The sequence below is a fragment of the Chionomys nivalis genome, chromosome X, assembly GCF_950005125.1.
Source record: "Chionomys nivalis chromosome X, mChiNiv1.1, whole genome shotgun sequence".
NCBI classification, from domain to species: domain Eukaryota; kingdom Metazoa; phylum Chordata; class Mammalia; order Rodentia; family Cricetidae; genus Chionomys; species Chionomys nivalis.
In genome coordinates, this window is record NC_080112.1 from 62409810 (window position 1) to 62435478 (window position 25669).

Consider the following 25669-nt stretch of genomic DNA (forward strand, 5'->3'; position numbering starts at 1 on the left):
GTGTACAGTTTGGTTACTCAAAAAGAACATATAGTTTTTAAAATGTATTTATTTTTATTTTATGAGAATTGGTGTTTTGCCTGCATGGATATCTGTGTGAGGATGTCAGATCTTGGAGTTACAGACAGTTGTGAGCTGCCATGTGGGTGCTGGGAATTGAATCCAGTCCTTTGGAAGAGCAGTCAGTGTTCTTAACTGCTGAGCCATCTCTCTAGGCCCTCAAAAAAAAAATTTTTAAGACAGGGTCTCACTATGCAGCCTTGGCTGACCTAGAACTTGATATTTAGACAAAATTGACCTTGACCTCATAGAAATACACCTGCTAACTGCCTCCTGGATTCAAGAATTAAAGGCATGCACCACCACACCTGGCAAAAAGAACATGAAATTTTAGTAAATGCCTCAGTTTGATCCTGAAGTGTACGCCAAGAATAAAGAAAGCTCCTTCTCTGAGTAAAATTAACTTCATCAATATGTATTAGAGAAATGCATGTTAGGCCCTCAGGAAAAAATTCTGGATTGATCTTGGTATTTCTTAATAAGAGTCAATACAAAAAATGTGTACAACATTATAATTCTTGATTCTTAATAGCATGTGCCACATATGAGCAAAGCTAGGCAAGTTCTAGCTCTTTCCAAAGGGAACAATCCTTCAGAGAGGAAAGTTACAAATGCAAAAGGAGCCAAGATTCCAGTAAGAGTCACAGCATGAAAGGAAGTGGGAAGACTACAGGGTAGCCGAGGGGACAGTGGCAGAGTCGCTGCTCCACATAAAGCCAATGCCAGAAACACACAAATACATGATCCTAAACTGGATTCTTAAATCAAGACAGCATTTAAAAAACAGGAGCATTATTAAGATAACTACTAAAATAATTACAAGTGTTACCTATTAGGAAGTATTGCTATATCCCCAAACTCTGTGGAGGTACAAGGTGTGGAAATGAAACTCTATAAAAACTCCTGAATTAGGAGATTCTGAGATCTTTGTGTTGAACACCTGGAAGCGCCAACAGAGCACACTCAAAGAGGGCTACAGCAACATTTTGTCTAATATATTTCTACCATTGTTGCTATTTCTGAATTATATCTTTAAAAATCTACCTTTAAATATAAACATAGTGACTTCCTGAGTTCTGTAATCCACTTGAGCAAATTATGAACTTCAGAAGAGGGGCATGGAAACTCAATGTCCAGCCAGTCAGTCTAAAGCATAGACAGGGCATCTGAGGTGTAGTATCAGTCTTGGGGAACATAGCCCTTAAACTTTGGGCTCTGTGCTGACTTCACTTACCTAGTATTGGGATTGAACAGAGTTGCTGCTGTTTGGAAAATTGGTTAATGTTGGAAAACAACTCAGAGACAGTAATTCACTTGGAAGTTCCTGAAGTAACTGCTATATAAGCAATGGAAATGATCTAATTGCTATCACTTACTGGATTTACTGGATCAAAGGACTTGACCTTGCCTACCTAGAATCCTCAACACCTTGCCTACCTAGAATCCTCAACATTGTCCCTGAAAATAACTTATACTTTCTACAGCAATATTTCCAATAATGGTCTTGAAGCAATAAAGAAATCTCACACAAATAACAATTTGTTGCTGCTTCTTCCTTCTAAAACAAGCCATGAGTCCAGAGCACAATGTAACTATGGTATCAAATGCATAGTCGTCGTTTCTCTGATCTTTCCCACAACCTAAGGACTATGCACCTCATAGGAGTTTCTGCTTTTCTGGAAAGGAGGCTAGACAGTGAACCCACATCTAAAATTGTGGGTAGTGGAGGAAGTTCCTAGTGAACGTGTAAGTATCAGATGAAGTCCTGAGTGAATGCATGGTGTTGACATGAGCATGGCCATGTCGAGGACACCAATGCCTCAGACCCATGGGAATAGCAGAGCCATCCCCTGGTCCATGTATGGATGTTGACAGTGTGTACAGAAAATGTCCACTGAAATTTCTTCCTCCCAGATATTTACACCTCAAGACTGCTCCCCTACAGAGATCCCCTACCTAGAACAGCTAAACTTGAGCTAAACTCCTTATTTGGCTCTATACAAGAAATCCACCTCTTCAATTCAGGGATGATGTTGATGCAACTCCATGAGAATGTGTGACTCGACTCTGGCTTTTCTGTATGTGTCTATCATTTTCTTCATTCCTCATCACCTGAGTTAGGTCGATCCCTATGCCATGCATGGTCAGAGCATAAAATAGTGCTTCTCAGAAGAACTACATTCTTGGGAATGCTGTTGAATGTCCATTCTCTATCAGAAGCCAGGCCACCACAAACTCTCTGAATTCAAGCTACTTTTCCAGCTCATGGTATTTTCTTGTGATGTTCTCCTGCTCCTCTGTACCAGTCAGTTCCACCACCCATCAAGGAACAGCACAAGACCAAAGCGAGCATTTTCTGCCCCTTTTGTTCTTACAACACTGTTCCTGATTAGCATGGTGTATGCCACCTAGTCCCTACTGTCCTCCTCCTTTCTCCAGATGCTCCCATAATGCTTCTAGCAGAGTAGAGCAAACAAGCAAACCTGTCGAAAAACACCACCTTTTCTTACAGCCTCCCACTCAGTGATCTCACCTAGGGAGGAAAGTTATCACAAACTCCATTCCCTCTGTGAGGGAATGCATGCTTTACAATCAGCGCTACAACTGCCTTAACTTGCTTTTAAAAGTTTTTGTATGTGCAGATGCAGCACGGCATGGAACTGATACTATTTCCATGTGAGGTTCCCCTGCAATGATTTGACTGTTCAATCATTTCCTTCACGGAAGATGTTTAAAATAAAAACAAGAGGCAAGGCTGAAACCTACTAAAAGTAGAAAACGTCTCCCTATCCAAAGGAGAACAAATGGGTTAGGACTTGCCTAGTGCTCTATTTTGTCAAAGCTGTGCTTCAATCCCTAGTAACTGGGCATGGTGGCACATGTGTGTAATCCCAATACTCGGGAGGGAAGAGGATCAGAAATGCAAGGTCACCTAAGCAACAAATTGAATTCAAGGTCAGTCTGGGATACCTGAGATATTGCCTCACTTTTTAAAATGAAAAGAGGTCCACTGATGCCTGGCCACTGCACTGCCATTCCTTTATATTATTCTCTAATTATTTTTTTGGTTTTTAAAACAGGGTTTCTCTATGTAACCACCCTGACGGTCCTGGAACTCGCTTTGTAGAGCAGGCTGGCCTTAAACTCACAGAGATCCACCTGCCTCTGCCTCCCGAGTACTAGAATTAAAGTTGTGCATCACCACCACCTGGCTATTCTTTATTTTTTTTTCAATGAAGCAACCATGTGTATAACAAGAGAAAAAAAATGAAAATTTAAGAAATTATCTTTTTTTTCAAAGATACTTCCATTAAACAGTTTTAAGATGAAACTTTTTTTATGTTTTTTTAAAACAGAGCTTCTTTATGTAACAGCTCTGGCTTTCCTGGAACTTGTTTTGTAGACCAGGCTGGCCTCTGCCTCCCAAGTATGAGATTGTAGGTGTGCGCCGACATAGCCTGGACAGTTTTTAAATGAAGAGTTAGAAGAAAAGCATTTAAATGCAAGGAAAACCCAGCTATCCTGAATGACTCAGTCCTAGAAAGAAAATATGTACATTTCTGTGGAAAATGGTGCCAATGCCAAACTGTTCCAAGCATTGTAGGGTGATCAGAACATTTACTTACCAACTCTGAACTAATCCCACTGAAGGGCGGTTCAACAAGTTATCCGGCAAAAGGTTAACCTCTCTCATTGTGTTAGCCAGTCGGACAGGAAGCTCCTTACGCAGAAACATATATGAAGTTTTTTCACATGCATTATCTCTACCTATTAGGAGAGGAAAACAATTCCATAAAATTAACATCCAGAGACATAAAATGTTCTCATGTTAGCAGAATTATTACCGGTCAGGAAAAGAAAATTAAGTAATATAACAATGTCTAGCTAAAATTTTCTTCTCTGAAATAGCAAGTTTAAGGAAACCACTTAATTAGAAGAGAAAAAGAACGTTTATTCCAAGAGGCAACTTGGAAAGCGATTTTTTTTCTTAACACAAATATGTACCTAGTGTTACCAGTCATAATATAAAAGTGACCTGGGATATAATTTGAGTTTGTTTTCAAATAAACACTGTGGGGAAATTGCCAAGTACGGAAACAGTACAACATGTAAATCCACTCCTGCTCATATTGGTTTGCTGGGCGGCAACATGATCCATTCATTCTGTTAAGGTTCCTAATGTGTGCCAACTGTTCAGTAAGATTTTTCTTCCAATGTTTCTTTAGGAAACACTCCTCTGCCGCCCTGGAAGCAAACACTCTGTGATTCCAAGTAAAGGGCTCTAAGCCACAGGACTATTATGTCCCAAAGAAATAGTTTACAATGTACTCCCAGGGCAATGATCCACTATGACAAGTTCAAGAAGGCAAAACACATCATACGGAAGGTCAGTGAGGCAAAGCAGGCATGGCAGTTGAGTACCATGTGACTCCTCCCATGTAGAATAGCAGAAATAGAAACTGAGACTAGAACGAGGGCTCCTAGAGGTTGGGGATAGTAGGGATGGAGTGGGATTCCATCAACAGCTACTAAGCTCAAATTAGAAGAAATAAGTTCTGGTGTATTGCCGCACAATATGGCTAACAATTATGCACCACACATTTAAAAAAAACTAGAAGGACTTTGAAAGTTGGTCAGGAGAAAAGACCAGATGCTTAAGGAGACAAATACGTTTCAGCTGATGTTAACAATATTCACACTGAACATTATATGCTACTCCATTAATATGATCAATATACACAGATTATTATATATCAGATAAAAATAAAAAAGTAACAGGAAAGACATGGTCAGGGAATCTTCAGGAGCTGGTTGTGCATTCACATAAACAGGGTAGGGTGAAAGAAAAGGCGTCTGGCCACCTAAAAGAGGAAACCTGTCTTTTCCCTACTGTCTTGTGGCCAGACCAGTCCCCTAAAACTGTTACAAACTTATGGCTTGGGGATAGGTGTGAAATAAAGGATATAAGTTTGGGGGACACAAATACCCTCTGGCCCCAAGTCAGCCATCTTGTGGTTGTGAAACATTTGCTAAGCTTTACCATGCGGCTGAACTTCAGCTGTCCTAATCTGTAAATCAGGGCTCAGACTTTGTAAAGGCAACATATAATAACACATAACCCTGGTCCTCCACTCTGTATACTACGAGTCTATCCCATCTCCCTGGCACTGCTGGGCCTCCTCGATGCTCCGCACTCTGTGGAAGCTGTTTTGGAATGAACCAGGCTAATCCCCTATATAAAAAGGCAGCACCCAAGGGGCTCCACACACAATATTTTCTTTTCTTTTTTTGTGGTTTTTTGAAACAGGGCTTCTCTGTGTAACAGTCCTGGCTGTCCTGGAATATGCTCTGTAGACCAGACTGGCCTCGAACTAAGAGGCCCATCTGCCTCTGCCTCCCAAGTGCTGAAATTAAAGGTATGAATCACCACTGCCCGGCCACACAGTATTTTCTAATCCTTTCCCTCACTTTCTAGTTTCTCCCTTTCTTTTCTACAAAATAAAGCTGGAAACAAACGTACCCAACTCTTGAGAGTCATCTGTGGATCTTTTCTTCCTCACCAATCTGAATCCCATTTCCATATTTAAACAGGTTAGAATGAAGATTGGTCTTAAATCATATTTCTTTCCTTCTAAAGTGCCAATATTGAAGGTCCTTGGTAGGTAAATCTTTAATGGGCAATTCTTTCACTTTCCCCTTAGTGTTCTGATGCATATGTTAGTTCTAAATACCACCCCCAAATAAGAGGGGAAGGAGTATAATACTCCAGAAATGAGCATCCAAACAACTATTTTCTAGAGGTGAATCTGGTAGTTTTGCTTCAAATATATATTATTCCTATTGATCCATATAATTTTAAATGCTGATATTGCCATAGTTAATCTCATTGGAGCTATTATCTAAGTTAAAATATAAATCTGGATCTTTACAGCCCAAAAGAAATTAACTCTAGATTCTGGTGAAAAATACATTGAGAAAAGCACTTGTTAAAGTACACAGAAAATGTCACTGTGGGCTGACAAAGACCAGCTTTCAATCGAGCTTCTTCTGAAACCTATCTCTCAACAGCCCAGACTCTACACTTTATGCTGACCTGCTTAGAACAGTTGAAATAAGAACCTTGCTATTCCATTTTAGCAAAAGTCCTCTGACCTTGATATCTGGCCTTCCTTGGTAATGACCAGATTCCTCACCTCCATTTTAGGTATCTAAATATTCCAGACAGTTCTGAACATGAGTCTAGTTGACCTAGTAAGAATCTCCCCAAACACTGATCCCTGTAGTGATATTTCATTTGGATTTTAATAAATAAAGCTTGCGTGACCAGGCAGTCAGTAAGGACACACACCTTTAATCCCAGTAGCCATGCTAGTTTGCCACAGAAACTGGACGGTAGTGGTGCACGCCTTTAATCCCAGCACTAGAGAATATAAAACAGGAGGAGGCAGGTCTCACACAAAGTCTCATTCTGAGATTCCTGGGGGCAGGATCGCCATTTCGGAGTGAGGTAGAGTGTTGGCTGGCTGTTTTGCTTTTCTCACTTTCAGGCTGAACCCCAATTTCTGTCTCTGGGTTTTTATTAATTGTGCTACAGATCACTCTTAGTGATTTTCTGCCCACTGACCCTTTGCCCAGACATACTTCCATACATTGTTCCTGAGCTAGAACTCTCCACTTGTCCATGGTGCCGAGAGCTGAGCCCAATCTTCCCCCTCTACTATAAAACCACTACAATGAAGACACTTGAATAACATCAGGGCAGTGAGTATGGCAGCAGGCGGGCAGGCAGATGTGCTCTGGGGCAATAGCTGAGAGCTCACATCTTGATGCATAAACCCACAGCAGAATGAGAGAGCCACTGGGAATAGCATGGGAATAGCATGGGCTTTTACAACTTCAAAGCCTGCCCGCAGTGACACACCACCTCCAACAAGAGCCATTCTTATTCAAACAACCACACCATCTTTAACGAAGATTACTAAGAATTTCTTAATGGGGAATGGAGAAGAAGCAAAAGACCCCCATAAGCTGGAACTGGGAGTATCAATATGAACTAAAAACTTCAAAAACCTAAGGGTTTTGGCAGGGGTAGCTAATAAAGGTTTACAAGCATGAACTTCCCAGTCTATATCTGGTTAGAAACAAGAGATCAGAAGATCGGGATCAGGATGAAGAAACGGCTATAATAATCAAGAGCTAACCAGTAGGTCCATGTCTCTCCTCTGAAACCCATGGGACTAGATGGTTCCAGAATCAAAAGTTCTCCCCATTTTTCAAAAGAGCACATGCTATACTTACGCAATAGACATCAAATACTATACAGATACAATACAGCTACAGTGAAATATATGGACATTTACATTAAGTAGAATAAAGTCTATTGTTTCAAGTCAGCTCAAACCACATTCTGTCAAATAAGCTGGGTGCCAAAACTTAAATCTACTTTCAGAAGTTTTGAACCTCATGATTCAGATAAAACTATATGACTCGACGGGACAGCAGTGAGATCTGGTGTTGCAGCCAGATTTGGGTCTGAATCTTTAAGCACTCACAGACTTTTTCACCCTTCTATAGCTCATTTTAACCATCCATAAAATCATGGCACCTCCTTCGCAGAGGTTTAGTGGAGACTAGTGTTCAACACTGAGCATACATATACTCTTAATCTTAGAAGTAGGCTTCGTTAAATAGCAATCAGGAATGCCTGGTGATAATCAAGCAGAACATTTTAAAGCCATGGCCAGCAAGGTTAAATTGTCTGTTATTTGTACCATCAGTTCTCAGAGCATGACTGTATTCTAGGCTGCTGTGAGCCTCAGGCCATCGGACAACTCCACATCACTTTCAAAATCATAAGGATGTGCTCAGTATTCCTACCATTTACGAGTTTAGATTCAAAGTCCTAAATGGTTTACCAGTCAAATCTGTACTATCTAGAAGACTTAACCTTTAGGCCCAATCTAAGAGAATCAGTTTCAGCAAGTGTTTGACTCTGCTGGAACTGGGCTATCAGACTGTTACAAACCCGTAGAGAGACTTGTCTTGACATCCCCCATAGCACCTAGCACAGCACCTTGCCCATTATAGCTTCTCAATGACGCTTTGGAAGACGTAATCATGCTTTGAGAGGTTTATATTTTTAATGCAGAATAGCTTAAAAATTCCAAGTTTTCCCTCCTACATTCTAATTTAGCTTCAAGAACAAATTCTTTGTACTTAGCTACCTTAATTATACATCAGCTTAAATAGGAGCATAAGTCTTTTTCGTTAGTACACTAATTAGTGAACCTAAAAATAAATGTCTGATTTTTACAACTTTTCTGTGGCTTTCCTCATATATATTAAAGGTATCTTATCCTAGATGTTGAATACTTAGCTTAAATCAAGGGTTCTAGCAACCATTTTTATAATGAATGTATCAAAACCCTTAGTTTTTAATAAGTCTTCTCAAAAGTGTTGTTTTTACATATCTTTTCCAGCTATTCTTTCCAATTATTTGACTCCATCCCTCCCTCTCCCACTTACTTGACTTCTCTACATTCCTTAATTCTTATTTTCTATTTTATTCTACTTTTATCTATGTTTCCTCTTGTTTGATATTACCAGATAAAAATTTTCCTAACATCTATTTAGAAGACAACAAAGAGGAAACAGTGAGGAAGCTTGGAAAATTCTGACTCTGCAAATACAAGTGAGTCACTAGCTAGGCGGATCTCTGTGAGTTCGAGACCAGCCTGGTCTACAAGAGCTAGTTCCAGGACAGGCTCCAAAGCTACAGAGAAACCCTGTCTTGGAAAAAAAAGAAAAAAGAAAGGAAGGAAGGAAGGAAGGAAGGAAGGAAGGAAGGAAGGAAGGAAGGAAGGAAGGAAGGAAGGAAGGAAGGAAGGAAAAGAAAAATAATTATTGTGTCTGTTAATGAAGTGGCCTAGTAATGTTTTATAATAAAAGACAGTTGAGGACATCTTCCATGATCTGTCTCGTTGTGAATACAACCCTCTAAAATAGTTTCCTGTGTGGATTACTTGATGGTTATCTTTTAGAAACTAGCAGTAGGAGGGAGTAGGTGGAAAAGGAGAACAATGAAAGGAAAAAGCACTAGCGAGGAATGAATCCAACAAAATGGTCCTGCTCATGTAGATGTTGCTTTTTAATAACACTGGCAAGTAATGTTGGCGTTTGGGATGTATATTTTCCATTAATCATGTTAAATTGAATAAATTTTAACAGAACATAATTTAGAGTAGCTCTTTGACTTTTCTCTAGCTGTATTTATAAGACTGTAAATCAAACATAGTAACACATACTTTCAATCTAAGCAATAGGAAGGCAGGGGCATCAAAAGGTGTCTTCTGGCTTTCTGGCCTCCACATCCATGGACACACATGCACAAACACAGAACTATCACATGACCTAGTAACCCCACTTCCGAATAACACGGTAGAAATAAGGCAAGATGGTGCATCAGATCAAAGAGTAGGAAGAAATACAGATGTATACAGAACTTAACAGAGCTGTGATCACCTAGACTCCAGTGGTTCTCAACTTTCCTAACACTGTGACCTTTAATACAGTTCCTCATGTTGTGATAACCCCAACCATAAAATTATTTTTGTTGCTACCTCATACCTGTAATTTTGTTAACTGTTATAAATCATCATGTAAATATCTGCTTTTTGATGGTCTTAGGTCATTCAAACCCCTCCACAAGGTGTAGTGATCCACAGGTTGAGAACCATTGTGCTAGAGTCATGTAACAGTCATTAGGTAGCCAATGTCACTACATACACACATAAATCTAATTCTGGAAGATTATAGATCTATAGTCCTAACAGCAAATTGGTGAGTATTATTGTCACGGAAGCAGGAAAAGTTAGGTAAAAGCTATATGATACCCGTTTCTGAATTACACTGAGGAAAAATGTTTAGTGAATGACCATAGTGAATAAAGGGAGTTCAAAGCCATAATCGATAGCACAAATAACGTGAACATGCTACCTATTCCTTGGGAAATGATCAGTTGGTACAGCAGAGACTGTCAGTTCACAAACTTGAAACAAAATAACATTCAAGGTTAAGAGCTTCCTATGTACCTCTTATTCTTAGCTAGAAACTAGCTTCATGTAGACAATGTTGTGCCGCTAATTTATGATAGAGCCATAAGCAATGCCTGCTGAGTACCTACCATATGTCATGCCTAGTGTGGCACACTCGAGATCATCAATAAAGCAATCTAATGATTATACGCTATCATTTCTATTTTGTAGAAAAGGGCATTAAATGTGATCGGATTAAGCAGTTCTCCCAAGTCTACATTGCTGACAGATACCAAAAATTAAGGCCTGGGTGTAAATCTACATACTGTTCGTATTTCCACAGACAACCCAACAAATTAACAAGCAATAGTCTTTGGGATCAGAATAACTATTTCAATATAAGAAAATGGAGTAGGTACTAAACTGACAGTCCTGAAATGATAAAACAAAAAACTTTTAAAATTATTCCATTTTATGATTATTTATGAGAATAAATTTAGAGAAAACCAAATATCTATAGAGACAATGTTTGCTATAATTACCCTGGGAGAAATGGCACATTATGTTCAACTGAAGAAAGAACCAGGTTTGTTGTTCTTGTTGTTTTGTCGGGTTTTTTTCAAGTCAAGGTTTCTCTGTAGCCTCGGTTGTCCTGGAACTCACTCTGTAGATTCGCCTGCCTCTGGGTGTGCACCACTACTGCCCAGCATAAAAAAGTTCAATCTAGCGCCATTTTATCCATGGATTTGCCCCTAAGTTTGCCTAGGTAAGAGATATAAACCATCTAGGCTTCATACAGGAATGAGAGTATCTACTTCATATGATGGTGAAAATCACAGCTAAACCTATCCATTATGGTATCTGACATGTACAGAAATATAAGTTCACTTAGCCTCCCAGAAAAAAAAAAAAACATTTCTGGTTTCCTTTGAAAGAGGTGGCCAAGATGCTATGTCAATCACTGGTTGAAGATGGGGACAATCCATTCATTACCCAGGGCTTCCTCTGTCTCATGTATAACACAGGAGAGGCTATAGGTCAGTGGTTCTCAACCTGTGGGTCACAATCCTTTGGAGTCACTCAGCCTTTTCACTGGGGTCACCTAAGACCATCAGAAAACACAGATATTTACATTACGATTCATTAACAGTAGTAAAATTACAGTTATGAAGTAGCACTGAAAATAATTGTATGGTTGGGGTCACCAGAGCATGAGGAGCTGTATTGGAGGGTTACAGCCGTCGGAAGGTTGAGAAGCACTGCTATAAATGGTAGTTCAGCTCAAGTTTCCACTGACTCTAAAAGGGGAAGATTTAACTTTGTTTCCTTACAGTTTCCAATTATAGCACACGCTCAGCTTGCCTAGTAATGGAATTTCTGAGACAAACCCGGAAAGAAAGTAAACAGTCAAAGAAAGAAGGTGTGAGTGCTGAAAGCACTCGCTTCCGTATGTGCTCTTCTGTGTCTCTCCATCCAGAACATTCCTGATGACTTTAAATAAAAGGCAATTGGATGAATACCTCACACATTCCTAGATAACTTCTCATTTATATATGAACATCTCAAAGGACGTGACTATCCTTAGCAATTTTCTAATGCTTTCCAATTCCTGTTTTATTCCAACCCCCGAATAATCAACTATGTTGACAAGACTCCACAGTGACTTAAGTGGTAACCTTCAGCATTCCATGGGCTCTGTTCCTATAGTTAATTTTTAAAATTCTGGGCTTGAGCAAAACCTTACTGGATGTGACACTGTGGTTTTTTTACCTCCTGAAGCACAATGTAATCACCCATGTATGAGCACCTAGACACTATTCTCAGAGACTGCGTTAGGTGGCTTAGGCTTCTAGTTTATAGGCACTCCAAGTTGATTCTTCTGAGCAGCTGTGACTGATAACCATGAACCACAGAGTAGCATCTAATCACATACAACTAAACGAGGAAAAGCAAATCAAAGAATTCCTCAGGATCAAATGGTGGCCATTAAGCATTAAAATTTATCCTAACTACCTATACATTTTAGTCTTTATATTCATGTTTGAGCTTTTTGTCCAGCCTCGTAGAAAACGAATCACAGAAACCTTCAGTCTGCATGCCTCTCTTTTCTCCTTCTCTTTCAGATGATCCCAAATATAGAGGATACAAAGCTCAACAAATCCATTAAGAAAATTAGCCATACTTTACAATGAGTCCGGCTGATGTTCTTAATGTGTGACAAGTGATGACGATGCATTTGTTGAGGTTTGCCTCCACTTTCATGCATGCCCAGTCCAGCAGCACCATTCTAAGCTAGAAAGAAATGGGAGGAGGACTAGGAACAGAAGCCAGCTCTGCCCCACTGCACATGATAGTCTCGCCTGCTCAGAACTGCAGTTTCCTGATTCGTAAAGTGGGTACAGCTGTGCTAAAAATCAAATGGTACCACATTTTACACCAAGTTTGGGTACACATTCTCTATAAATGCTAGTGGCAGTGGCATCTAGTCAATCTTTTCCAGCGGCCATATAAAGTCTAATTTCCTCCTGGAATAGTTCCAGTGAAGCCAAGCTCAGACTTAAAACAGAAAGACAATTGAGTACATCAGCCAGAGACAGCTAGCTACAATGTGTAAACAGCACTAGCCAAAGATGGGTAGCGTCGGTGAAGCACAATTTCTAGAGAAGAGATTCAGCGTGCGGCAAGCAGCATTCTCCGGAAGGGTATCTCCTTCAGAACATTGTGTGACAAGTACAGGGACAGTAGCACAACAATGACCACTTCACTTTCTATTCAAGTGGCAGAATCAGGAAAAAAGTAACTCAGTCAGTATAAAATCAGTCAGGTTATCAAGAAATAACTGCTACCAAACTTAAGGAAACATTCTCTGTTACTAGATAGAAGCCTGGGGGTATGGTGGCACACCCCTGTAATTCCTACACTCACACAGAAGCTCGCACATGCTCAGATCTACCAAAATATAACATTGGAGTATGCCACAAATTTCAAAGGGCCTTACTGTTTTCTGACTAGCACCACATGAGACAGTATCAAACTTCATGGTGTGGGTCATTTATTCCCAACAGTGAGACTATTGTATACTGAGCTCTGAGCAGGAGTAACAAACAAGACATTACTGGTATAAAGCAAATGTTAAGACAGAATCCCAGATCAAGCCTAAGAATGAAAATAAAATCACTGCTGCCAGAAATAGAGAACCACTGGATTAGAATCCAAAGTGTTCAATTAGAGAGAGCATATATCAATATCCACCTACATAACATAATTTTATGTCTAATATAATTTTATGTCATTCATTATGACACAAGGTACAACCTTAGAAGATGAACCAATGATCAGGACCAGGGTTTTCAATAAGACATATTAAACCCCATAATATCCCCAAACAATGTCATCAACTTTGCACAAAGTGTTCATATAAGTGGGCCAATAAAGGGAGCAGTTCCCATTCTGTATCAAAAAAAAAAAAAGACATATTAAAGCCTGGCGTGGTGGCACACCCACTTTTAATCCCAGCACTCAGAAGGCAGGGGCAGAAAAATTTCTATGAGTTTGAAGCCAGCCTGGTCTATAGTGTGAGTTCCAGGACAGCCAGGGCTGTTACACGGAGAAAACCTGTCTTGGAAAAACAAGAGATACGAAGGATACCTAACCTAAAATAGGCCATGACCAAACTCAGTTCTGCCAGGAAAAGAAATACCAAGGGAAATTAGCCCTAAAAGCATATAATATAAAAAGGATATTTCAATGCTAGTTTCAATGCCAATTTACATGTCAAAGATGGAAAACTTGTGAATACCATGTGAGCCACCCATAGTCTCATTGCATATTTTGCTGCTGTGCTAGTCAACACGTTCTTCACTGACTACCAACACAAAAACAAGGAATTCATGCAAATGATTGAAAACCCAGATTCCAGTTACCACATACTTTAGGCAGAACAAAAATGCAGGTAATACAGCAATCAGGCAAAAAAAAAAAAAAAAAAAAAACAACAACAACAAAAAAAAAAAAACTTGTAGTTCCTATGTTAAGCATTACAATTAAAATAAAAAAAAAACTCATTTTGGCAACCCTGTAGAGAAACAAGTATACTTAAATTTTACTGACAGTTTTGTAAATTAAACCTATAAAATCTTTCAAAGCCATTCATATGGAAATCCTATTCAGAAACAAGACACTCCATAAGTAAACTACCAGATTATCTGGAAAAGTCTGTGCCACCTAAAAACACATTCCAGATAAGGAAGGCTGAGTGTTAGCGGGATGCAGGACAAACAGCTTTATCACTTAAATGCAGCTTAAGAGCAACACTGCTTACTCTTTAAAGAAAGAACTCAATTGCCTTAGACCAGGGGCTGTCAAACTTGTTTTAAAGGACCAGACAATAAGCACTTTCAGCTTTGTAAACCATAATACATTCTCTGGCAACAACTCAACTCTGCTGTTGTGGAGGAAATCAAAGTTACAGAATTTAACGAATGAACTATCTATGCTCCAGTAAAGCTTTATTTAGAAAAACGGGAGGTGTCAAAACTCAGAGTAAACACAAAGAACAATTTCTAGTGTAAACAACTGACTTTTGGTGATGATGATTGTTTATTAGTTGTAACAATGGCTATTGGCAGCTCCTTCAGGTCCCACACTGGTACAGAATTTTGAAAGCAGCAGAGGCTGTGTGTTTGGGAGGTACAAGAGAACTCTTGACTTTCTGTATTTCCAGAATTTTGCTGTGAATTTAAAGATACTCTTAAACATCTACTAATAAAAAACAATGAGAAAAAACAGGTTCTGATCAGAGACATTCTTAGGCAAATACATTCCAAAAAAGATTTACCCAACTCTTGAGACAGAATTATCACCAAAGCAAAATAATTTAATGCAATATAAAAAATGGAAAGTGGTTATATTTTGTACCTGCATCCAGCAACACAGGTAAGGTTTCCTAAATCTTGCCAACAGTCTGATCAATTTCCTAAAAGCTTAATAGGAGGAAATCACCCAGACATCAACAAGGTCAGTAAGTGAAGCTATGTCATCTTCAAAGAACCCTAACTCACTGCTAGTGGGAGTTCAAAGGAGAGCAACCACTACGATAATCAGTACGAACGTGCCTCAAAAAGTGAATAAACACACAACCTAGCTAGTCCACAGAGATCCCTGCACACACACATATACTGCTGCATTGCTAACAACGGCAAAAAAGAATGAAAACAGCTATCAATAAATGAATGGATAAATGTACACATACTCAAATGAATTTTAATCAGCCATAAAGAAAAATGAGATCATGATATTTGTAGGAAATGGGACAGAACTGGAAATTATATTAAACAAAAAGTAACGTTTTCTCTGTATGCAGATGCTAGCAGCAGCAGGGCAGTGGGAAGAGTAAGATCAACACGGCAGGATACATATGAAATTTCCTACCTTCTATGATAATAATAAAAGGCTAATCAAGTACATGAAAGATACTCAAGTGCTGGAAAAGGAACAAAGTCAGAACTTCAAATTTAGATGCTTTAAGACGTCCCACAGTCTAATAAATGAGGTTCCATGGAAACCCAGCCCTATCAGATCATAAAGGCCTAAAGATTAACTTTTTTGTTGTTGTTGGATTTTTTGTTTGTTTTTGTTTGTTTGTTTTGGAGACAGGGTTTTTCTGTGTAGCTTTGGTGGCTGTCCTGGAACTCGATTATAGACCAGGCTGGCCTCGATCTCACGGAGATCCACCGGCCTCTGCCTCCTGAGTGCTGGGATTAAAGGCATGCACCACCACTGCCTGGCTAAGGCTAGTTTTTTAAACAATGACCAAGGTACAACATCCAGACTCTAAATTGCTCCCTTCCCTTTTAATTCTAAATAGTTGGTTTCTGTCTCTAAACAGGTTGGTCTAATTCTTGGCAGTCCCCCACAGCATCAAACCTTTTACACTTACAGGAAAGATCTGTAGGGCACATGTAAAGAAGCAAAATAAACACATTCAGAAAGAAGAATGAGATGGCTTCCCCCTTTCCTAACACAATCTTTGAATACACCCTTTCAATTTTCCAGGAATGAAATTGTTGTTCTGTGCACTGGTAACCAAGCTTCGAAGAGCAAGATGACTTAAAAACATGAGACTTTACAGAAAGCAGGCATTTGGCACCGAAGTCAACATCTCTGTGGGTAACAGAGTCTTAAAATACTTTCAAAAGCAAAGCCAAAGGCAGCTGGGGTCTTAAACCTCAAGATTAGCAAGAACAATGGAACTGGCTCTGCCTTCTAGCAGCTAAAGCCTATAGGATTCACAGAGCTGGTGTTTAGGGTAGATAGCAAAGCATGTAGGTCTGTGAAAAGCTAGAGGAGGTTTGTCCAATAGTTTGCTTTCTGGTGGTTTAACTTAGGAGACGCTGTATTGTTATGTGGAGAGGCTATAGGCAAGTGATGTAATGACCCCACGTCATTTATGGAGTTCCAGCGCTTGCTGTGCAGAGAAACCTGAGCTGAGGAAGCCGAGAAGCTACAAAGGGGCAGGCATCCACACACTGGAAAGGGAGGAGTTAAGACAAAATCCAGAGCAAAGAACAGGAATATCTTCATTACAAGTGAGGCTGTGTAAACGTAACTGAAAAATAAACAAATGGGAAGGAAGTGTGCAGGGAGGAGACAAAAGTTGCTAACAAAAGGACCAGAAACAGTGAGGCTAAAGATGAAAACCAATGAAGGTGCAAACTGTTTCCTACCGACTCACTCCACAGTCACAAGAATCATAAGGCAAAATCATAAAGAGAATTATTGACTCAAACAATACTTAAGGGACAGAAATGAAGGGTTGTACAAATGGTATAAGAACCACCATAATATTAAGGGCCATTCAAACAATACATTAGTCCAAAATACAGAGACTTTACAAAAAGAAAAAAAAAACAACAAAACATGTAAGAGCTATATTAAGCCAGGTGTGGTGGTGCACGCCTTTAATCCCAGCATTTGGGAGGCAGAGGCAGGAGGAATCTTTGTGCATTCAAGCCCAGCCTGGTCTATAAAGTAAGTTCCTGACACAGAGAAACCCTGTCTCAGGACTCCCCCTCCCCCAAGAAATCTATATTAAAAAGTAAAATGAATAGAAGTTTATTTTGTATATAAAATGTGGTATTATAGTGTTCCCACTAAGAAATTAACATACTATTTGAAACCACACACTGTCCAACAGAATATGAGCTACACATACAATTTGAAATTTCTTAGCAGCTATATTAACATAAAATAGATTGTATTTTTTAATATTTTGTTTATCCTGACACATGTAAAATATTTTAATACATAATCAATATGGAAGATGTAGAATATAGATTTAATCCTCAGCGCATCAATAAAGTTAAGATATATCTTACTGGTTTTATATTAATTACCTGCTCTCTGTTATGTATCATACATGTACAGTACATCACAATTTAGAGGCTATATTTCACAAAGAATTGTCCTATAATTAGATTCCATAGAGTTTATACTTGTTAAGGTAAATTTTTCTTTCCAAATTATTCTAAACATGAAATTAACTGAGGGCTGAAGAGATAAGTCAGTCAGTAAAAAACTTGCCTCACAAATATGAGAACCTGAGTTCCGTCCCCAGGAAGACAGGCAACTGGGCGGTTGGTGGTGCATGCCTTTAATCCCAGCACTTGGGAGGTAGAAGCAGGCCCTGTGAGTTTGAGGCCAGCCTGGTCTACAGAGAAAGCTCAAGGACACCCAGGGTTACACAGAGAAGCCCTGTCTGGAAAAACAAAACAACGACAACAAAGTCAAGCATGGTGGCTTAGACTTACAATTCTCTTGCTGCAGGGTCAGAGACAGTAAGATCACTGGCTCTCTGGCGAACCTGGTGAGCCGCAGGCAAGTGAGAGACCGTGTCTCAAAAACAAAGTAGGTAATTCCCAAGGAAGGAGAGCCAAGATGGTCCTTGGGCCTCCACACCATATACACACGTGCATCTGAACACCCACACACATCGGAATTTTAAAGTGAATTCAATCAAGTTTGTTTTAAATTTCAACTAAATTAAGTTTCTCAGCCACTCTAGCCACATGTCAACTGCTCAAGAAGGCCATGTGGCTAGAGGCAGTGATCATAACTGAACAAAGGGAGATTTAGTCTAAAGAAATGAAGTGGGGGCTGGATGACTTAGCAGTTAAGAACACTTGTTGCTCTTGCAAAGGACCTGAGTTCTATTTCCAGCACTCACATAGAGACTCACAACCATCCTTAACTCCAGTTTCAAAGGATCTGACACCCTCATCTGACCTCTGAGGGCATCAAGCAGAGTGCATGCAAGCAAAATACTTACATAAAATAATCTTTAAAAATTATGGAAATGAAATAATTATAACACATGAAATCAAAATTCAAACTTAAATTTTAATAAAAATAAGGTAAAATAAAGAAACAAATTATGTGACAGGGAAAAATTAAGGCATTAAAAACAAAAGGGAAAATTTGCAGATGCTGACCATTATGTATGACCAATACACTGATTTCTACCAATATATACATTCAGGCTAAAACTGCTATATAAAGAAAAATTGTTACAAAGTAAAGCCAACTTTACATTTAGAAAAATATTTAAAGCAAAGTAATTCAGAAAAACTGAAAATAATAATGACAACAAGAAGATCTCAACATCAAATAAGGCTGAATCCAGACCAAAAAGCATGAAACTAGTAATGCTAAAAGCTACAACTCACCATGAGGACATGACAGTTAACAAGCATCAAGGATCGTATTAACAACCATATGACAGAAACTAAGAGATATATGGAAAAATAGAATCAAACTAGAAGACCAACTTTTCACTAGGCGGTGGTGGCGCACGCCTTTAATCCCAGCACTCGGGAGGCAGAGACAGGCGGATCTCTGTGAATTCGAGGCCAGCCTGGTCTACAAGAGTTAGTTCCAGGACAGGCTTCAAAGCTACAGAGAAACCCTGTCTCGAAAAACAACAACAACAAAAACAAAACAAAAAATAAGACTAACTTTTCTCACTTGGTCAACAATAAATCAAGTGAATTTTTAACAAGGTATAAAAAGCCTAAATAATAATATGGTATATATAATTATGTAACCTGAGAAGAGAGAATAGCCTTCTTTCTGCTGTTCAAGGATACTCACACAAAATGACACATACAACAACAAACATCAATAAGTCAAAGAACCTAGAGAACATTCTGCAATCATTCAATATAACTGAAGATAATATATATAATAAACCTACAATGGAAGTTTCAACACTTTCAAGCTAACCTTGACTCATAAAAGAATAAACAGCTTCCAGGATACAGAAAAGACTGGGGTAAGAGTCAAATACACATATCACCAGCTAAAGCACTGATCAACCACTCTTAAGCCTTAGGAACTGAAATAAAGATAGCTCAGAGTTAAGAGCACTGACTCTTCCAGAGGACCTGGGGTCAATTCCTAGTACCTACATGGCAACTCACAACAGTCTGTAACAGTCTGTCCAGGTGATCTGGCTTCCTCTTCTGGTCTCTACATGCACCAGGTAAGCAAGGGGTGAACAAGCATGTATGCAGGCCAAGCACCTATACACATATATATAAAATTAATATAAAACTTAAAACAATTGAAAAGATCAATGACAAAAAAGAAAATCGTATTCTGCTTGTTTTTAAAAAGAAAAAAAGAACAAAATTGTTCTAAGAATGTCAGAGAGACTTAATAAGTTGAAGGCAAACATGAACTGAAAGATCAAAGCCATAAAACTAAGAAATAAACTTGACCAAATAAACTATCTGCTAACTGAATCAAGAAGAGGGTGGAAGTCAGGTCTGGTGCCTCCTGCCTATAACTCCAGCACTCAAAACGTTGAAACGGAGGAATCACTAAGAGTTCAAGGCCAGTTTGTTCTACATGGTGAGTTCTAGCAAAATGAAATTCTACCTAAAATAGAGGTTGGAAGGATGGAGAATAAAGATGAAAACCAAGAAAGAAAGGGAAACCATTAAGAAACTACTATCAAAGCTGCATATAGTGGTGCGCACCTGTAATCCCAGCACTCAGAAGACCATGGAGAGGGACTGAGTTCATGATTAGCCTGGACTAGAAAGTAAGACTGCTTCAAAAATAAATAAATATAGCTAGGCATGGTGGCACATATCTATAATCATAGCACTCAGGAGGCAGAGGTAGGCAAATCTGAATTTGAGGACTGGTCTATATACAGGGATTGTCAGACCCTGCCTCAATAAATAAATACAGCCCTACCAAGTTCCAACCCAATGGTCACACAGACAGCTCTGGTTCAATTAAATGGATCATAAAATCAACCCAAAAGTCATGAACCTAGGAAAGGGACTGTGGGATGGGGGTTGACAGGGATGGGAGAAAGTAATAAGAATATTATATACACTTATAAACTTGTCAAAATACAAATTGAAATTTTTTAAAAGCACAAAATTAAAAATGGATGTTTAAATGGAAAGGGAATGAAGGGAGTTGTGCTCATCGCATCTATCCAAACTGGCCAAAATATATTGATGCAAATTATTTTCTAGAAAAATCTATCCAAAGAGATTCCACATGACACAGAAAACCTATACAGACCAATGCCACAGATTCCCATAGAAGGTTTCAAAGGAATATACCAAATCTTTAAAGAAAAGTTAACTCAAAAGAAAAAATTAGAGTACTGGGTAAAAAGTAAAAATTGTCTTTCTGAAATAAACCTAACTTTGATAAGAAACCCTAACAGTCTGCATATGCAGACATATTCAGATAGCACAGTATACTATCCCTTCCATATGTTACAATCGTCCACAATGAAAAGTCAACATTACTTGCAGAAAACCCATTTCTGTGTAAACATGACTTTTCACCTATCAAAAGTACAGGAAAACAGGTACTCTGTCCTGAAAACTTCCAGGATAAACAGACAACTCCTATGGAAAGGAATTTGTTCAGAATTATCAAAACTACAAATGTGCATCCTTCCTGATGCAGTAAAGTCACCTTTAGGAATTTGTATTCTATCTATACCTAGCCATGCGTGAAATTACAATGTACACAATAATTCACTGTAGCACTTGTCTTAGCAAAGACTAGAAACATCCCACAAGCCATCAATTATGGGCTAACTACACTATACCCGTATGAACTCTCAAAAGTTATAGAAATGAAAAGGAAGCTTACAGGTACATATAAAGAAAGTTCTTTCGTGTTAAGTTTAAAAAGCAAGATGCAAATAAATGTATAAGTGAAACTTATGCAAAAATTGCAAGACTAGTCAACAGAAGTAGAAAAAAGACCTTTTCTGACCAGTTTCTTTGGCATCTTTTGAATTTAGAACCATGGAACTGTCACTTTGAGCCAAAAAGAACATATAATTACACTGATTTTTTTCTTAATCTTGCCCTTGAAAATGATACTCCATTTAGAATACTTGATATTCTTGCAGACCAAATCTAGTAAAGATATAATTCAAGAAATTCTTATTTTAAAAGCTTAAACAAATACTCCACATAGATGTAAGAGGAACAGCAGATGAGCCAGAAGTGCATCTAGTTAATGGTTTTTAACCCTGATGATACTTTAGAATGACCCTGGGGGCTTCTAAAAATACCAGTGCCCTATATTCCACCCCTACACTACTAACACCAGAAATTCAGAACATGAGGCCCTGCCCCAAACCACTGATCTCAACACTTTTAAAATAGCAATCATTTGTTTCTAGATACTTGCCCCATAAATTATCCACCACCACACTATCTATTCCCTCCTGCAACTTTCCTACTCAAATAACGTCCTTGCCAAGATGCCTATTAACACCGGAGATACTAGCTGCCAGAGAAGTAAATTAACAAAAATTTCAAGTACACTACTAGAATGATCACAAACTTTGAATGTGGGAGTGACCAAGATTCCCTTTGTTCTTTTTACTCAGAATCAACTTGTCTCACTTTATTTAACAAAAGTTTTCTATGTTCATAATAAGTTAGAAAAACATGCCTACTTATAGCAATAGCAAGGTTTTCATTATAAGCTGTGCGATCAGGATCCGCCTCAAACCTCTAAAACTCTGCAAGTAGGGTGGGGCAAGAAAGCCCAGTGAGTAAAGGCATTTGGTGCCAAGCCTGGCCACCAGAGTTTGATCTCTGGGACCCACATGATAGAAGGAAAGAACTCCTACAAGGTGTCCTCCGACCTCTATAGAGGCACCAGGCACCATGACACGTGTGCCCAAACAACCACAAAAACATACATAAATAAAATGTTTAAAATAAATTTTACAAGTGGCGAGCGAGCGAACGGGAGGGGGAGAGGGGGAGGGAGGGAGGGAGGGAGGGAGGGAGGGAGGGAGGGAGGGAGGGGGAGAGGGAGAGAGCGATAATAGGATCCAACTACTGAAAAAGCTTTTGATAATGAAACTCAAGATGAAAAGGCCAGTTGCTCACTTGTCTTAGATTTTTATCATCTGTCTTTGGCAGCTTGATTTCTAAAACAGTTTGGCATCAGCTTAAACCTTTAACCTATACACCCTCTTTCCATCCTGTATACCCCCCCCCAAGTACAGACAACAGGTTCTATCAATTTTGCACTTTTTATACCCAACTGACACCATCACATGACATTTTTAAATCAAAAGAATTAAACCGCTCTAGGCTTGGAGAGCCTATGTCATCTTGATTTTCCTTCGGCAATGCTGAATTCCATTTCTGTTTTGTTTTCAGGTGTTTCACAACCGCATTCCGCCTGCTGGAGTTGGAATGACATCCTCTGGGGGAACACGACTGATCAGTTAATGGAAGATGGTAGAATCTATTCCCAGCTAAATTAGGCCACAGGCTTTATTGGGGTCCTCTCCCTTCCCACCCCAATCCATGTAAATCAAGTACTAACTCAGCTGCCAATATAGTGCAAGGGACACCAAGGAAAGCTGCTTGCTCACACTCAGGCTGGAGCAATCCTAGAAGCCCTGCTCTGTAGCCAGGAGCCCACAAGTCAACTCTTGCCCAACATCTAAGGCATCTGCAGCCCACGATTGTGACTGTTTAAGGTATCATAATGAAGACGTTCAGGTCAGGCCACTCACTACAGGCTACCTTAACAGTAGAAAAGGAACAAAATGCCACTGCAGGATTTACTCAACCTCAAGGTGTTTCTAAACACGTCTTACCCAACCATTAAAAACTCTAAAAATAAAAACGTTTAAGAGATCTTTCTCAAGTTTTAAGGACAGAGCAGTCTGAGTCAAGTAGATCTGAAGTAAGGACTGGGAGTTCCGACTGGGATGAGGGTCCCTGGATGTAGCTGAGCGTGGGGGGTGTCAGGCCCTGCCCCTCCACCTCCTGAAACCCGAAACCTCAGCCCCAAGAGAGCCCCAGGCTTGTATCCCCCCCATCACCCCGCCCAGGCGGTTCCCACGGACTTTGCCTTGAGGCTGAAGAGCCCCTGCAGCAAGCGGGGCGGGGGATGGCCGCTCCCGCACTCCCTTGGGGCCTTGGGGGGTGGCCCCAAGGCGTCGCACTCACCGAAGTCCAGGAACTGTTTGATCGAGAGCGGTGACGGAGAGAAGCGGGAGTAGCGCTCGATCTGCTGGGGCACCGGCTGCTTGAGCAGCCGGTAGAAGAGCCGCATCCTCACTCGGGCACTGCGCACATCCACCGAGACGTCCCGGACAGCCGCAGGGGCCGCCGACGCCGAGCCGCAAGCGGAGGCGGCGCCAGCGGGGCTTTACCTCCACCTGGGGCTCGGCCTTGGCACCACCAGCGCCGAGGCTGCAGCAGCACCTAAACAAGCACCGATGGCAGTGAAGGAGGCCGTGGCCCGCTGCCCGCGAGTTCGTAAACCCCGCCCAGAAGAGGCGGGGTCTGCCGCCGCACGTACGCGATGCGCGTGGGATGTGAGGGGCGCGAGGGGCACGCGGAGGCACGCGCGCACCGCTGATTGGCTGCCGCCGCCGCCAAAGCTTTCTTAAAGTCCCGGTAACACACACAAACCTCCCGCCCTCGCTCGTTGCTCTCACCCTTATCCTCGGGAGCCTGGCTGTGGCCGGTCCCTCCCCACATCAGGTCTTCCAAGACCAAAAGGTGCTTGGAGACCTGGAGGACGCCGGGAGCCCACGTCCTGAAACATGATCTTTAGCGCTGCCCTAAACCTTTCCAACCCCGGGCCCCTCTTCCGGAAGGCCCTCCTCAGATCAGCTGACTGCTCTGCCTTAAATTGTTCCTCGCAGTCCTATGCTTTTACAAATTCTTTGCCCCTTAACTATGTGGTTTGTTTCATCCCCTCCAACAATACTAGTACCTTAGCACAGAATTCCATAAAAGCTACTGGCTTTCCCACCTCTCCCCCTAACCCCAGCCACTGGACGGAATTCACCGTAATATCAGTTAACCTCACCTCAGGAGCTCTGCTTCCTGTCTGCCCGCCTTCACTCTGGTGAATACCTTTGGGCCGATTGTTACAAAAAAAGGATTGTTACATCACCGGCCCTAGGCCCTAGACCTCCAGTTACCACCTGAGCCAATCACTGCCCAAGATCCTTAGATCACTGCTACCTCTCACTGCTACCACCATTGGAGGGGTCCATTAAAAATAAAGGTCATTAACACTTGCTAGCCATGCATCCTAGATCCCCGCCTTCCAAAACAGTTGGATGGGATTCATCATAGATATTTCATTGCCCTCCTCACGCCCTCACATACACATCCATTGGAAAGGCTCAAATTCGAGCCAGTGACCATTATTTCACAACACCTCACCACCATAGAACCCTGACTCAGTTTCACCACTATTTGAGAGCAGGTATCCATCTATGTTTACACTGTGCTGAATTTTCTTTGCATGAGAGTGAACTTGAATACATGGCTCGGTATATAAAATCGGTATTCCCAAATGTGGCTGATGAAATACTGCTTGCTTTAGCCAATACCGCCATACACTGACTTAATTTCTGATAATGTGCAAACATCAACTACAAAGAAAGGTAAAACCATTCTTCTTTACCCGATTATTAGGGTAAAGCTTTTATGCCTTCATTTGGATCCTTACGTACCCACTTCTTTGCTTTATAAAGTTGCTGTTGCAACTCTACCTGAATTTAAAGAAAAATAGCACATGCAAAAACCTTCTGTGGTCTCCCCAAGTACAGCTATGATTAATAACTGAACTACGCTGTCTTCTCCATTCAAAGGAAAGCCTAAGGGGACTTAGTGCCAGCCTTCCTAAAGGGCAGTTTACCAACAGAGCAGAGCGCTGGCTGCGGTTAGAGCACATGGGCAGACAAAAAGAAGGCAGGGCCGGTGCTTGTCCACTCACTTTCATGGGTGCTGCCTGCAGATGGAGTTTTAGTGGTAGCACTTATGGATGAAGATCACCATAACTGGGTGTTGGTGAGGAGAGAGGTTTTCCACCTATGTGACATCTTTCTGAACTCACCCATCAGCTTTTTCATAATTTCCTCTTCTGTCTCACTAACTGCTACTTTAAAAAGATTTATTCTGATGTTTTAATTACTCAAAATCAAGGTGCCTAATTTAATACTTCTCTAAAGAGTGTCACAGTCCTAAAAGTTGAGAAAA

The 25669-nt window shown here is 40.3% G+C and overlaps 1 protein-coding gene across 1 annotated transcript in view; it reads right to left on the bottom strand.

Moving 5' to 3' along the window:
- The window catches only part of Pdk3 (pyruvate dehydrogenase kinase 3), a 69298-nt gene extending 45372 nt beyond the window's left edge, over window positions 1–23926 (bottom strand). The window contains exons 1-2 of the mRNA XM_057759114.1: window positions 23618–23926; window positions 3687–3828 (exon numbers count right to left, since the gene is read on the bottom strand). Of these exons, the coding sequence (XP_057615097.1) occupies window positions 3687–3828; window positions 23618–23723 (248 nt within the window). The 5' untranslated portion in view covers window positions 23724–23926. The remainder of the gene's footprint in view (window positions 1–3686; window positions 3829–23617) is intronic.
- Window positions 23927–25669: the final 1743 nt, after the last annotated feature.